The 15,695-nt window shown below is 43.5% G+C and overlaps 1 protein-coding gene across 2 annotated transcripts in view; it reads left to right on the top strand.

Annotated features, from left to right (window-relative positions):
• SLC36A1 (solute carrier family 36 member 1) overlaps positions 1-15,695 on the top strand; it is a 46,300-nt gene that overhangs the window by 21,287 nt on the left and 9,318 nt on the right. For both annotated transcript variants that reach the window (XM_082726185.1, XM_082726186.1), the window contains 5 exons: positions 180-264; positions 657-875; positions 5,003-5,101; positions 7,885-8,051; positions 11,565-11,734. In XM_082726185.1, coding sequence (XP_082582311.1) covers positions 180-264; positions 657-875; positions 5,003-5,101; positions 7,885-8,051; positions 11,565-11,734 — 740 coding nt within the window. The remainder of the gene's footprint in view (positions 1-179; positions 265-656; positions 876-5,002; positions 5,102-7,884; positions 8,052-11,564; positions 11,735-15,695) is intronic.

Genomic DNA, 15,695 nt, shown 5'->3' with positions numbered 1-15,695 from the left:
AGCTCCAGACTGGTGGCAGCTAGCACAATTTCTCCTTTTATCAGGGTGTACGCATCCTTCTCACCTGGTGGGAAGTGTCTGTGACGACCTGGGAAAAAGCAGTGTTCAAACACCTATCTCTCTGGGGATCTTTCTTTTAATCCTCCTGATCTTTGTATTCTTCCCTTCCCCATCTGCAGGCACATTGTGGACTTCTTCCTGATCGTCACGCAGCTGGGATTCTGCTGTGTCTACTTTGTCTTTCTGGCTGACAACTTTAAACAGGTAGGGCTCTGATTTAAAAAAAAAAAAAAAAAGTGACAAGAGATGAGTGGCGTTTTAGTTTAGGATTCATTGTAAGCCAGTTTTGGGCAACAAAAGAATTAAGATTTTAACATTTTACATGGAATAGTGTCTTTTGTTTAATTTCACTTAAAGACCTAGGGCACTGAGTAACTTCAGGATACCTTGTCTGTCCTTCTGTCTTTAGGTAAGATATGATCAGACCAGCTGAGACAGTTGGGTTGCTGATGACAACTGTGAAGATCTTAGAAGATGGTTCTGTAGGGCCTTGTTCACATACGGAGCCTTCAATTAGGAGCCCCTTTGGGTGGGAGGTCCACTGGCCTTTGCCATTTGAGAGGCCTTTTCTGATGCATTTCTCTCCCTCAATTTAGGTGATAGAAGCAGCTAATGGGACCACCAACAACTGCCATAACAATGAGACAGTAATTCTGACGCCCACCATGGACTCGCGACTCTACATGCTCACCTTCTTGCCCTTCTTGGTGCTGCTGGTTTTTGTCAGGAACCTCCGAGCCCTGTCCATCTTCTCTCTGTTGGCCAACATCACCATGCTGGTTAGCCTGGTTATGCTCTACCAGTTCATTGTCCAGGTAAGAGACCCAAGGCTCTCCCTCTGCCTATTATATTATCAAAGAAGCAAACAAAACAAGTAAATGGAACATAAATAAGGATATGTTACTTATGTATGGTATATTTACATTAGGGATTCTCAACTTTGGCACTAGCGACATTTTGGGTGAGATAATTTTTTGTCACAGAGGGGGCTCTGCTGTGCAACACGGGGTGTTTAGCAGCATTCCTGGTTTCTACCTACTAGGTGCCAGTAGCCGCTGTGCCCCAACTTATGACAAACAAAAATGTCCCCAGACACTGAAAAATGTGCTGGGGGTGGGGACAGTGGTACGTGTGTGTGTGTGTGTGTGTGCAAAATCATCCCCATTAAGATCACTGGCTTAGACTTTTTTCCAAATGGGTAGTTAATACATGAATCATTGTATAATGGGAAAATAGAAAAATACTAAGGTGAAAGCAAAAATCGACTTTTCTAATAAAGATTTTATTTATTTATTTGACAGAGAGAGATCACAAGTAGGCAGAGAGACAGGCAGGGAGAGAGAGAGAGAAGGAAACAGGCTTCCTGCTGAGCAGAGAGCCTGATGCGGGACTCTATCCCAGGACCCTGAGATCATGACCTGAGCTGAAGGCAGAGGCTTAACCTACTGAGCCACTCAGGCACCCCTAAATAAGTAAAATCTTAAAAAAAAAAAAAAAAAAGGACTCATCAGTACATATTCATTAAAATGCAGGCGATACAAGTGTTGAAAACCACATATCTACCCTGGAGTCTTTTTCTCTCAGGGACTCACTCTGTGTGATTGGTCTGTCTCTGTCTAGGTCTTATGGATGTATCTATACACTATATTAGTGTGTAAAGAAATATATAAAACAAAAGTATGTCTTGTTTTGTTTTTAACCTAGTTTTAAAAATTATTAGATGTAGTATTCATCTACCTTGCCTTTTTTGTTTCCTTGACAGAGCTTTCCATGCTAATACACGTAGTTTTACCTCATTCTTTTTCATTGCTACATGATATTTCAGAGAATAGATGTACCATAGTTTACTGAACCGGTCCCCAGTCCCTGGACTGTCGGGTCATTTATAATTTTTGGTGTTATTTTAGTATTATGACAGTGAGCATTCTTAGGCCTTCCTTTTTGTAGACATATATAAATACTTCTCCAAGGTATTTGTTCAGAGGTTTAACTGCTACAGAATGTGCCCTTTTGAATTTTTATATTGCTGTGTTGCTTTTTCCAAAAGCTACTTACCAATTTCATATAGACTTCCTTCAATAGTGCATAAGTAGCCAACCCTAGATGTATCAATCTTTTTAATTTCGGTCAGTCTGACAGGTGAATATTGACTCATTTTCACACGGTCTGCTTAACAGTGACCCGATCACTCACTGATACGGTTTCTAGGAAAACAGTGCGTTGTAAAACAGCACTTCCTGCACTGAGGATATGACATAATGAATTTAGATTAACACTGTACTCAGTGTGCATTTACTGGTTTTCCCTGTGTTAGGAAGTCAGAAAGGTGGCAGATAACGGGCTCTTCTGCGGAACTGGTTTTTAAAAACAAAATAAACTGCTGTCTATGACCTGTTTTTTTTAATGGGAATAGAAGGAAGGCCCATGAACGCATGACTGACCATTTCCAGAGGGTTTTCTTCTCTACCTCTGGCAAATTAAGTAAACAAGAAAGGGTAGATAAATGCATGATTTAACTTTGTAATTAGAGATCGCAGTCAGTGCCTGGGACACACCGCAGTGTACATTAAAGTGAGCGAGCCCGGCTCACACAGACGCACACAACGTGCTGTGTTTAGTTTGAAAGCACTGCAGGTCGTTGGACCATGGTGGTTGCTGTAAGCAGAGCGCTGGGATAGGAATGTGGGTTCCAACAGTGTCTCAGTCCCAGGGGAAGGCAGTGTCTGTTCAGAGCATTGTCTGGGTGTCGTGCAACCGGCACGAGCAGATGAGGCAGCTCAGCTGATTTCTTGAGATCCATTATGAGCCGGCCTCTGGGCTCAGCCAGGAGCTGTGTGTGAGATCACATGGTGCTCTCTGCTCTGGGAGCACCTGGGGAAGATGGTAGTTTGGCTGTGCATTGAACAGCTTCTTTTTGATGTGCTGTGTAGGTGTGCAGGTGTGTAGTTATGTAAGATGCTCCCTTTGGGTCACTTTTGCTGCTGATGCTGTTGTTACTGCTGTCTTGTCTTGGCATCTTTTCCCACTGTCCGGTGTTTCTGAATTTTTTCCCAGTTCTGAGCATGTGTGTGACCGGTGCTCTTGCTCTTACTTACGCCAGCCCAGGAAGCTGACTGAGGCCTCCCACCTGTGCACTTATCCTCATCACAGGGACTGACAGGTGGCACCCAGAGGGGGCTCCCAATAAATGTATTTATCACTGCATCTCCTTAATTCTGAGATGCAGTTTTTTCACAGTTATAATGTTTCCAAAATAGAAGTGTATCTTGCAACCCTTATGCACATTAACAGCATTTTCTCAAAAAGCTATTATCACTGAAACTGATAGTATCATAGAACTGATGGAACAATATGTTGATAGCAAGCTGATTTTAATGTGTTTCTTCACACATTAAACTTTTTTCACTTAATGGGTTGGGCTTTAAGTCAGTAGCATTCATTAAGTACGTAGAATTGTAAATTCCTTCTGCTGGCCTCAGTCACACCAGTACCCCTAGACATGGATTCTGAAATTCCCTCTCTGATACCTCAGCTAGATCTGATGTATGAATATCCACTAACCAACAGATTGCTCGTGTTTCCAAGAACTTAAGTTGTCCTGTGATTCAGGAATAATTACAGGGCAATTGCACTCTTTGTCTCATTGTAGAGCAAAACTGTTTCTTAGTCTGTCTTCATTCCAGATATTTAAATACTTCTTATAAAGAGATCTTTATTAGCAGGGGCTCGGGGGGGGGGGGGCAGAAAGGATTTTTAAAATTATTTATATTTTAGGGAGACTATAGTATACTTGCTTTGAAAACTTTCAAGGAGAAGCCTATTACAGAGATTATTATTAGATCTTTTGTTCACTGATATCATTCTGTTATACTGTTAGAGCATGCCCCATGTTTATCTAAATGCCTCTATAGTTAAGTCAATTTTAAAATGTTGTAAAGGCAGTTTTCAAATCAATTCTTATTTTAGCATGAGCAGTGTATGCACATGGTTGAAAAAACCACTTTCTGAAAAGACAGAAGCTTCTGTCCCATGCTGAATCCTGTTCCTTTGATGCTACTCATTACTGAGGGCTGTTGTTCAGTGCGAACCAGGGAGGATTCCGTGTGTGCACCTTTTTGCTTGGGAATATTTACATTGTACCTGCAGTTAACAATTGTCTGTTTTTATTTGCCTCTATTTTTAAATGCTTTTTTATTTTTTGCTATTTTGTCCTTAAATGTTCCAGTACTCCTGTTATGTGTTTGTTAATAAATTTTTTCAAGTGTCCAAACTCATTCACAAGAATTAAGAGAAAGAAGGAAGGAAGGAAAGAAGGAAAGAAAGCAGAGAAAAAAAAGGAAAAGAGCCCTTTTAAAAATCTTCCACCTTTCCTTCCAACTTTATCTGTGCAGAGTGTTTATGTAGTTGTATTATAGTACATATGTACATTTAAAAAGCTAATGTTCTAGTATTTCATAAGCAGTCTTTCATTTGATTCTTAGTTATCTCAATTTTTACTTTTAAAATAGTGCATAATATTCTGTGATATGGTTGCTGTGCAGTAAGCTAACTTATTTCACTTGTTTGGGAATATTTAGGTTGTTTTTATATACTATTAAATAACTTGGCTCTAATTTTTTTCTACTTTAATTTTTTTTCTTACTCAGATTAAATTTCTGGGAATTGAATTACCTAATGAAAGAATGTAATTTACTTTGTGCGAGCTGAAGCATTTGAGATTTTTAATAGTACACTGGGCTATATAGTCTTTCCCCAAAGTGGGTAGGGTTTTCTTAACCTAAAGGGAAAAAAGTGCAAAAGCTAAATGTCCCCCAAATCATCTCTCAGATGTCAGACTTTCTCCTTTCACAGGATCTTGGATTTAGGAAAAGGTGTGACCTCTCTGATGTTAGAGTTCAAATCTCGAATCTGTGTATAACCTTCACTTTGTTTTCTCTTTCAGAATATCCCAGACCCCAGCCGCCTTCCCTTGATGGCACCCTGGAAGACCTACCCTCTGTTCTTTGGCACAGCCATTTTTGCATTTGAGGGCATTGGGATGGTAAGAGTTGCACTGTGATGACCTGTTGCTCTTGGTGTCCTTGAGGTCTGCTTGACAGAAGGCTAAGGAAATGTTATTAGAAATTATCTTCTGAAACTTACTGGCCAGTTAATGACCAGCAGTTCAGGGATTCCACAGGAATTTCCTAGCTGTAACTTTTGAGAAAATAAATTGTGATTTAAGAACTTTCACATTCAAACCCCCTGTGTTGCATAGCCATCCCTGTGTGTATAGTAAGCAGTAATACATGGCAATTGGGAGTGCAGGGTCTAGAGTCAGACTGAGTTGGGGTGAGTCCTGGCTCTGCCAAGGAGTAGCTGTGTGACCTTTATAAGGATGTAACTTCTCTGAGTCTTCATTGTTTGCCTCTGAAAAGTGAACTTAATGATTAGTAGTTGTTAGGATTAAATAAGATACGCATGAAGTGCTTCATGTAGTCCCTGACATGTAGTGAGCATTCAGTGATTTTTATTTCTATTAGTAATACTGTTGATTTTGGGGCACCTGGGTGACTCAGTGGGTTAAAGCCTCTGCCTTTGACTCAGGTCATGATCCCAGGGTCCTGGGATAGAGCCCTGCGTTGGGCTCTCTGCTCAACAGGGAGCCTGCTTCCATCTCTCTCTCTTTGACTGCCTCTCTGCCTACTTGTGATCTCTGCCTATCAAATAAATAAATAAAATCTTTAAAAAAATACTATTGATTTTTTTATTAAATCAGTAAACGCACAAATTATCTCTCTGTCCTGGAACATTGATGTACCGTATTTTTTTGCGTGTAGATAAATAACTTTAGCCTTTACTCCTGGCTTAGCTTCCCCCATCATTGCTGTGATTTCACCCAATTCTTCTCCTTAAGGAGAGGAATCTGCCACTCAGTTGTACCTAATTTGATTTTCATTTATATTTTTCATAGTAAAGGTCCAGAAGTCTTCTTTGAAGAAAATTATTGATTCTGCTGGCCAAGAGCTTAGGAAAAGGGAAGATAATTTTCCTTTCATAGAATCTTTTTATCCTCTTTCAATTTTTCTATCACTTTGTATACTTTTAAGAAAACTTAGAAGCTGAACACATTTTTTTTTTTTTTTTGTCAAAATACTAAGAAATTGCCCTGGTGGTATTGATGGAATGGGTTAAGTCTCTAACATCATAGGGGTAGCTTTCTGAGTGATGAGTGTGTAAGTTGTCCTGAGTTTTAACACATTTCCCTTTGCCCTTTCTTGGGGGTTTTTAGTGCCCAAGAAGAATGTCTCCCCTTGATTCACAAACACAAATGTTTCCCTGCTGCGGGTGTTGAGGCCTGAAATGGCCCATCCTGCAGCAGTCAAAAAGAGGCCCCACGTAGGTGGGACTAGAAAGAAGAGATTGAGTCAAGTTTGGGAAGCTGCCCGGAGACCCTGGGTTCTTAAGGAGCATTGTACTGAAGAGGTCGTTTTCCCCTAACAGTGCAGCACAGAAGTTCTTCTTTGCATCATTTCATCAGCCAAGGCTTAGAAATGGAGTCACTCTATAACCATCATTACCTGTTACTTCAAGGTTTCTCTCTGTTTTCTATTTTTATAAGGGAGAAAACACTGCTGTTCTGACTCTTAGTTTGGACTTGAGGGCTGTTGTGTGTTTCCAGTGAAGGGCTCCTTCTCGCTGTTTGTTCATTGTGCTCTCTCTGTGTTTGTGCCACTGGCCCAGGCCTGGCAGATGTGGAGATGGGCTGCCTTTCCTCTGGCTCTCTAGACTCTCCATAAAAGGTAATGGAAGGAAAGTGAAGGGTTTCTAGCTGGATGTGGTTCAACCGTAGCTTGAGACTCCTGAGTTGGGGAGGGGGTGCGGTGCTGAGGCCCGGTTGGAAGTGCAGAGCCGTGGCCTGGAGCTCCAGCAACGGCCCTACGGCCGGCCCGCAGCATTTGCCGGGGTGCGTCTGGCACAGACCCACTCTGCCTCATGGCCGCAGGTGTTCGAGGAAAAGGAGTGTCACGACAAGATCAAAAATGTTTTGTGAGGCAGCTAGACATTGCTCTGCATGGCTTTTCCTTGTCAGCCATGCCAGATGCGGTTGATAACAGGTTGTGAAGCTTGTCAGTCACGCCTTCTGTGTTCCCTGTTCCTAAAGGAATGAGTCTTCAAAGGGTCCTTTGCTTTGCTTTGGAATGTCCTCTGCTGTGAGGGAGAGGGCAGCAAGGTCAGTGGTTTGGAATAGAAATCTGGAAAGTGGATTTTCTTGTACATTTTGCGAGCCTAAGTCTCTACATCCTCTAACTTGTGACACCCTCAGTGCCCCCATTTCTCTGACTCAGAGGTTTAACATGTCACTGCTGGCATCTCTCCTTTTGGAGGTATGGAAACAGTCTCTGGGCATTAGAGTGGCAGTTTCCCCTGACCTCCGTTTTGCATTCTTTGGACTGGTTGGCAGAGCTGTGATCTCAGACAAGGTCTGTTCTCCATTGTGCTGGGTGGGCAAGACGCAGCTGCTGTGTGGCTGTGCCAAGAGGCAGAGAGCACCCCCAGTCCATGGGGACCCTGGAGGAGGAGTTTAGAGCACCAGCCTGAGTAGGAGTCCTGGGGCCCAGTCCTGCCTGCCCTCGCCCTCAGGACTTCCCTCTTTCACACAGGAAGCAGCGAATATCCTCCAGCTCTGAGGAAATAACTTGCCTTTATTTATGTCTTGTAAAGATAGATGTGCTTTTGGGGAATCCTGAAGATAAAGCATTCTTTTTCTGAGGAGATTATAATTTATTTTGGCCATTAATGTTACTTTTTCCTGTGTTTTCTCTTCTCTCACTTCTCTCATAGGTTCTTCCCCTTGAAAACAAAATGAAGGATCCCCAGAAATTTCCACTCATCCTGTACGTGGGAATGGCCATCATCACTGCCCTCTACATCAGTCTGGGCTGTCTGGGGTACCTGCAATTTGGAGCTAATATCCAAGGGAGCATAACCCTCAACCTACCCAACTGCTGGTATGTGGGGGAGGATGGAAGCCTGGGAACACTGGGTGTTTTTGCTTTTGTTTTTTAGTGGGTCAGAATGTGGATTTTCCTCTACTTATACCTTGAATCAGCTCACTGCACTTGAGCCCACTGCTGTCACCGCCCCCCCCCCAGGCCAGCATCATCCCTCCTTGGCTGCCCACTGAGCCTTTTGACCATCCACTGTCTCAGTCTCGCTCCTCCAGACCTGTTCTCGCATTACCTGTATGAGCCATCTCAAACTCAAGTCAGCTGTGCATCCCTTTGTTGTGAGCCCTGAGGGACTTTCCTTTGCTCCTCTGATAGAGGCGAAACCTTTAAGATACCTATCAGTCCCATTCCACCCCTAGCCCTACCTGCACCTCACTCCTACTTGGCCAGGAAGACTTAGTCTAGGAGTCTTTTTTTTTTTTTTTTTTTTTTTTTGAGAAACTTTTTCTGCTATCTTACCCACAGATTCCCATCTAGGTCAGATACCCCTTCTCTTCTTGTGGGATCCCATTCAGACCCTAGCCTAAATCTTATTCCGTAGTACTATAATGGTCTGTTTACCTTGTCATCACCCTACACAGTAAGCTCTGGGAGGGCAGGGCTCCAATGTACCCCAGCATGTGGCACAGGGCCTGGCACATGACTATCACCCAGGGGATGTCTTCTGAATGAAAAGGAGGACTAAACATCTGAGCATCTTATGAACATGGAGATGCTCTCAGGAGGCAACTGGCGTTGAGAGGACAGAGGTGGTCTGCCATGTCCAGCTCTGTGGCCTTGGGCACGTCACAGCTGCTTACTGCCTCAGTTCCCACTTCTGGGAACTGGACATAGTTACAGCCGCTTACTGCCTCAGCTCCCACTTCTGGGAACTGGACATAGTTACAGCCGCTTACTGCCTCAGCTCCCACTTCTGGGAACTGGGAATAGTCATTTCTTCCTGCCGAGATTGTCACAAAGACCAAATGCTATGCGTGAGAAAGCACTTTGTAATACTCTTCCAGTGCTCTCAGATGGAGGACGCTGCCCTAAGCTCCCTGAAAATCTGAGCCTGGAAGGGCCAAGTATCCCATCAGTTCACCTTAAACATTCCAAATACGGTGAGAGGAGAGCAGATTGGCTAGGCTCTCAGCTCCTGTTGTGCCTCTCCCATGGCCGTCACTGGCTTGATTTGCAAGTGGAGGCCTGTCACCATGGATGAGGTCTTGTGGGGAGCCCTTCTGTATCTCCCTTTTCTTGGCTCTTGGTTACTGTGTTGCAGGGCAACGCTGAGACATACTGAAATGCTATCTAAAAAGGTAGCTGTCAGAGCATGTGGGTAGCTCAGCTGGGTGAACATCTGCCTTTAGCTCAGGTCATGATCTCAGCGTCCTGGGACTGAGCCCTGTGACAGGTGCCCTGCTCAGCGGGGAGTCTGCTTCTCCCTCTCCTTCTGCCCCTCACCACCACTCATGCGTTCTCTCTCTCAAATAAATAAATCCTTTAAGAAAAATAAAAAGGTAGCTGTCACAGGGTGTGTCTGAAGCAACAGTTCTCTTGAAGATTAGAATTTCGTTGTGGAGGGCCGCCGAGCAGACACTGAGAAGCTTGTTGAGTGCCCTGGGGATCAGAAGGACCTTTCAGGTTGGCCTGATTGACCTGCCTAGGCATGTTTTTAGAGCGCCAGTCAGACATTGTGCAAGGACAGGTGGAGAAAATTGAGAAAAACATTTATTCAGCAGTGCTGCTGGTGTTTAGCACAGGACACCCTAACCAGCAGGGGTCTGGGGACAAGATCTATGGGGTGGCCAGCCAAGTGGTAGCCTTGCAATGGGCTCTTGTTTTCAGAAAGCCTTTCTCTTTCACTCTGATGCCTGCTTTTAAATTTCCAAATGTTCCTGTCCTTTCAAGAGCCAGGTGGTAGCTTGGCATAACTGAAGATAAATGGATCAGCAGGAACAGAAGCAGCCCACATAATCCGAAGCCATAGATAAGCACCTGTCTTCTTTCCTCTGATACTCCGAACCCAGCTACTCTAATCTTTCCGCCTCCACTTGCGTGCAATTTATTTAGCCATCCCTGCAGGTGACTATCCTGCTTCCAGACTTCCTGGCACTCCAGAAGGCTTTGGTGTTGTACTGAGTTTAATTATAGAGCCACCAGCTGATTTTTCCAAAGCCTTTTTATTATCTATTCTGGGAGCAAGTAAGACCTTGTGTCAAACTCAGCCTCTCCCAGGGTGTTCTCCTGTTTATAGCATAAGAACATCTTCTAGGTATTAAGTTCAACCACAGACTATACACAGTATAATTACCACTTTTAAATAGATTTCTGATGAGGTGGGGGGAGGCCCATGTTCTTTGCTGCCTAATGCATGAGGGTCCTGTTTGAAATGGAGCTTTGGTTAGGGGCAGAGTGGCTTTCCCTTTTAATGATCGTGTCAGATCCATTAGTACTTATGGATCAGATTTTTTAAAAATATTTTATTTATTTATTTGGCAGAGACACAGCAAGAGAGGGAACACAAGCAGGGGGAGTGGGAGAGGGAGAAGTAGTCTTCCTGCTAAGCAGGGAGCCTGACATAAGGCTCGATCCCAGGACCCCAGGATCACAACCTAAGCGGAAGGCAGTTACTTAATGACTGAGCCACCCAGGTGCCCCCAGACTTGTTTTTCTACTCTGCACAGTCCTAGGCTTGAGATAAGATAGAGATATCGGATGATGACATCATGGTCTCCCCGAGAAGCCTCATGTGAAGCTGCAGTAGGGAGACAGCCACAGTAGAGTGGAAAGATGGGATATATTCCTGCTTCTTGGCTGTGTGGTCACTGTCTGATTCTAGGGAGCACTGAATTGGAGGGGAAGGATATAAAAAGCCCTGCTATATTTTAATTGTTTTAATTTTTGAAAATGTATTTGTCCCTGGTAAAGATTCCAAATGTGCAAAGTGTATACAGAATATGTTTCTTCCATTGGCCTCCACGGAGTCCCTGGTGTTACAGTTCCCCATTTCTGAGGGAACCATATTACCAGTTTCTTGTATTACCTTTTGGAGATGTTTAGAGTATGTAAGAATGTCATATGTCTGTGGGGGGGGTTCCCTTCTTTTTTCTTTTTTTGGGGGGACAATTTATAGCACACTGTAGACACTGTTTCCTCACACATTTTTCACTTAATAGTATATCATGAGCTAGTTCCATATCAGCACCTATAGTTCTGCCTCCTACTTTTTAATGTCTAGGTGGGACACTAGGATTTATTGAACTAGTTCCCCACTGGTTAACAATTTAACTGTTTTCAGTCTTTCATACTTAAATAATGCTGCAGTGACATATTCTGAATGTCATTTTTTTGTGCACATGTGCAAATATATCTGCAGGATAAATCCCTAGACATGAAATTGGTAGGTCCTAAGGACCACATGCATTTTGACTGGGAGTGATATGGCCACTTCACTGGAGACCGTTGTGCCCTCTCGCTGCTAGTGCACGTGGAAGCCGAGCAGGCTTTTGAATGTTTTGGCTCTCTTCCCAGGCTGTACCAGTCGGTCAAGCTGCTGTACTCCGTCGGCATCTTCTTTACCTACGCCCTCCAGTTCTACGTCCCAGCTGAGATCATCATCCCCTTCTTCGTGTCCCGCGTGCCAGAGCATTGGGAGCTGGTCGTAGACCTGTTCGTGCGCACTGTGCTGGTCTGCATGACATGTGAGTAGAAGACAAGACACTTTGTTTGCTTTCCCAAAGGGCACCCAGTGCCCAGGGCTTTCTTGAGCGAGAGCCTGTTGGAATGACACAGTTGTAGTGTGTGAGCAGGAAAGTTGGCCTGCTGTCTCAGGTGCAGAGTTGAGGCCCAGCAAGGTGGTGAAGTGAATTGATTATATATATGTGCTCTAAAGGATGTGGGAGTGAGAAGAGTAGTTTATTTGTAGATACAGAATAAATTACTACGGCGATGATCATAATTCATAGCAAAGTTATAAAATTACTATCCCATGTCCTTGCGAAAAAGTAAGGTAAAAGTCTAAAGAGAGCCATTTCACTCATATGCATATGAGTTTGGGTTATTTGATAGCAGGTGCATGTTTATTTGCATTTTCAAATGATCATTTCCCAGTGTGACAGTCTGTTCCCTTAGATTTCATCTTGAGCCTCCATGATACTGCTCTAGACATTTACTTAGTGTGTTTCTTAGAAAATCTGTATGGATTAACCTAGGTATTTGATTTTTTTACATTGTGTTTTATTCCTCCTCCCTGACTACACACCCAGGAGTGTGAGTTAAGAAGCAAGATGTTACTCTATTTGCGTTGGTTGAAACCAGTATAAATTTTAAAATAAAAATAATTTTTTTGGTAGCTTCTGTGACTAGATAGAATAGAGAACCCCTGAATAAATTGGTCTGTAATATCTAATTTAAATTTCTAGGAGATTTGCAACTTCTTTCCAGATCGAAGTGCTGGAATCTAGATTTCACTTTCTCACTATGTTTGGCTTTCTATTTTATTTTTAAAAACTGTATCATTTTGTAAGAAGAAATATATTGGTTTATTATATTGAGACTTCCCTGGGAACTTCTTAAATTATCCAGTCCAAGCCTCTATATTTAGAATAAACATAGGTCTCTATGATTTTAAATTTAACCAGAATGGAGTGCTTTAGGGATAAATGATGTGAAGGTTGTCTAGCATTTGATCATAGTCTGGAAAATCAGAAGTGACTTTATGGGTTGGCTGCTAGAAAGAGGAGGGCGGTAGAGGTTGGACATGGGGAATAGACTAGTGACTATTCCAGAATGGACCTCTTCAAGGAAACAGACGAGTGCCTATCCAAGAATGGACTTCTTCCAGGAAAAGGACTAATACCTGTCCCAGATGGGCTTCCTCAGGGAGACACACTAGTGCCTGTCCCAGGTGGACCTCCTTGAGGGGATAGCCTAGTGCCTATCCTAGAATGGATTTCTTCAAGGGACATCCTAGTGCCTATCTCAGAAACAACCTCCTCAGGGAATAGACTAGTGCCTATCCTAAAAAGACCTGCTTTAGTGCCTGTTCCGGAATGGACTTCCTCAAGGGAACAGCTTAGTGCCTGTCCCAGAATGAACCTCCTTAAGGGGACAAGCTAATGCCCATCAGAGAAGGGCCTGCTCAGGGGAAGCAATAGTGCCCATCCCAGAATGACTTCTCAGTAGAACTAATACTGCTTATCCCAGAATGGACTTCAAGAGAACAGACTAGTACCTAACATAGAATGGTCTTTCTCCGGAAAATAGCCTAGTGCCTATTCCAGGATGGACCTCGTCAGGGAATAGCCTAGTGCCTATCTCAGAATAGACCTCTTCAAGGGGACAGTCTGGTGGCTATACCAGCTATAGGAACTGAATAGTGGCTGTAGGAACTGAATAGTGCCTGAATGCATCTCCTCAAGGAACAGACTGGTACCCATCCCCAAATGAACTTCCTCAAGGGAACAGACTAATGCCTGTCCTGGAACAGATTTCTTCAAGCCACTGCAATTCTCTTTCTCATTGTACTTCAGGGATGTGGGCGAAGCTGGTGTCCTGGATCTTTGTATGCAAGGAACTTCCTAGAGCTAAGAAACCGAATGCCTTCCCAGGACCTTCTGATTTAATGTTGGGCAGCATTCTATCTAAGGATTTGTTACAGGATGGGGCTGTGTAGGAGCCAGGCAGAGGATGGACTGCTTGGATTTGCCAACTCCAGCAAGTTGATGGCAGCCAAGAATCTCACTTGTCCTTGTATGTAGCCTCTGTTTGGCAGACCTTCTGGCCCTGTCTAGTCTAGCCTATAGAAAAAGCTTACTCAGCAGCTAATCCAATGCCCAGAATTACCCATAGAGCACTGTTGCCCCCGAGCAACTGAAAAGGAAAGAATGTGATATACCTTGCTTTTCCAGTAATTTGCCTCAATGTGTGCTAAGGTACTCTGGACTTTGCTCCTGTCTTCTGCCTGCGGCTCATGATACTTTGACTCAAGTATATATATTTCTCTGTGAATGAGTCGCCTCTAAATGTTGAAGAAACAGCTTTCCTATGTACACAGTGTTCGTGATGATAATCTTTGGTTCTCCTGTTCTGGACTTCAAAGAGTACTGGAAGAAAGGATGGAGGTAGTTCAGATAATTGGCTTTTTTCAAAGTGGTTCCTCTAGAGAATGTAGGTCTGTTTAGGTAAAATGTGCTCTAACTGCCTAGATGCCAACTTCTCCCTGCCCGAATTGCTGGGGCAGTGACACTGGGCCTGATTCCTCTCCTGGCCCCATTTTCTTCTCAAGCCTGGCTTAGCCTCCAGTAACATATGTCTTGCTTCCTGCCAGGTTTCTTTCCACTGTGCCCCATAGGAGCCAGCAGTCTCTGATTCACAGATCTCATGCTTTCCTTAGATGTCTCTTGGTTTTTGCTTTGCTTTTCCTGACTCTGTCTGGGGATTTCATCTCCCCGAGAGAGTGTGATGCTCAAAGGATACAAGCTGGTTTTGATCTTCAAGCTCACCCAGTTATTTTCTCCTTCTGTGATCTGTTGTGACTTAGCATTGCACGGTCAGCTTATTAAATGATGCAGCCTCTTCATCTGTGAGCACTTGGGCTTCTTTTACCTTCCCTGGAGACTTTGAAGTGATTGTGGGATTGAGGAGAAGCATTTCACTATGACTCCAATTTAAATGTATTTATGTGAGTTTGTTTTTGTTTTTTTCTGTGCTTTCATATCTTTTCTGCATAAGGTTAATTGGTATATGATTTTATTTTAGGACTTTGCTAGAACTGATTGTTTTCAGTTTTACCTGTAAATTTTAATAGCAGGTTGTTTTATTGCTATTTATGGTGTTTTCTTGTCCTTTTCCCCAACTTTTCCTCCTCTTCCTCACCCTCCATCTGCCATGGGGAGCTGGGGAATTTGGTCCAGACCCTTTATTTTTTATTTGTAACTCACCTTTCTCTCTACTCTCCACCATTCCCCAAAGACTGCTGTGTCTGCTTTTTGGTGCTTAATTTTAGACTGTTGGAGAGGAGGGCAAGGGGGAATATGTGTGTCAGGAAACGTGCTCATTTTGTTGTGACTGCATGTGAACGGTATTTATTTCCGGCCCATATGTTTGCATTGCACTTAGCAGATCACCTGTGTGCAGTTTGTGTAGGAGGAGAGGCTGGAAGAGGCTGGCTCCAGGGGGAGTTCAGAGGTATAGGAAGAGTAGTTTCTTCTGGTTCCATGAGGCATTAACCTGTCCTTTAGGGCTTTGTGCTAATTCTCTGTGGCATTTGCCACGTGAAACATCTTACTTCAGTGAAGTACAAACATTTCAAAAACCTATTGTTGAGGATGTAATAACATAAAACCATATCAATTAAAAAGCTTGTTTGGACTGGAATGCATAGCTGTAGAACATTCCAAACAGCCAGACCCTATCAAGTATGAAGCTTCCAGGTCCACACAGAATAGCTTCTCAGCACTTTTGGCTTCTCACACTTCTCCATCCTGCAGCTGCAGAGACAAAGGGCAGCAGCGTTAATGAAGTGTGCACTGTGGGCACCCCATGAACCCTCCTGAGTGAGGCCTCAGGTTCCTCAGCTGTAAGACATGCAGGCTATCTGATTGCTAAGTCTTCTCTCAAGTCTAAACCGTGATTCTGCACAACTGCTTCGAGCCTGATTTT

Source organism: Mustela nivalis (genome assembly GCF_964662115.1).
Source record: "Mustela nivalis genome assembly, chromosome: 3".
Taxonomy (NCBI): Eukaryota; Metazoa; Chordata; class Mammalia; order Carnivora; family Mustelidae; genus Mustela; species Mustela nivalis.
This window is presented reverse-complemented; position numbering and strand designations above follow the sequence as displayed.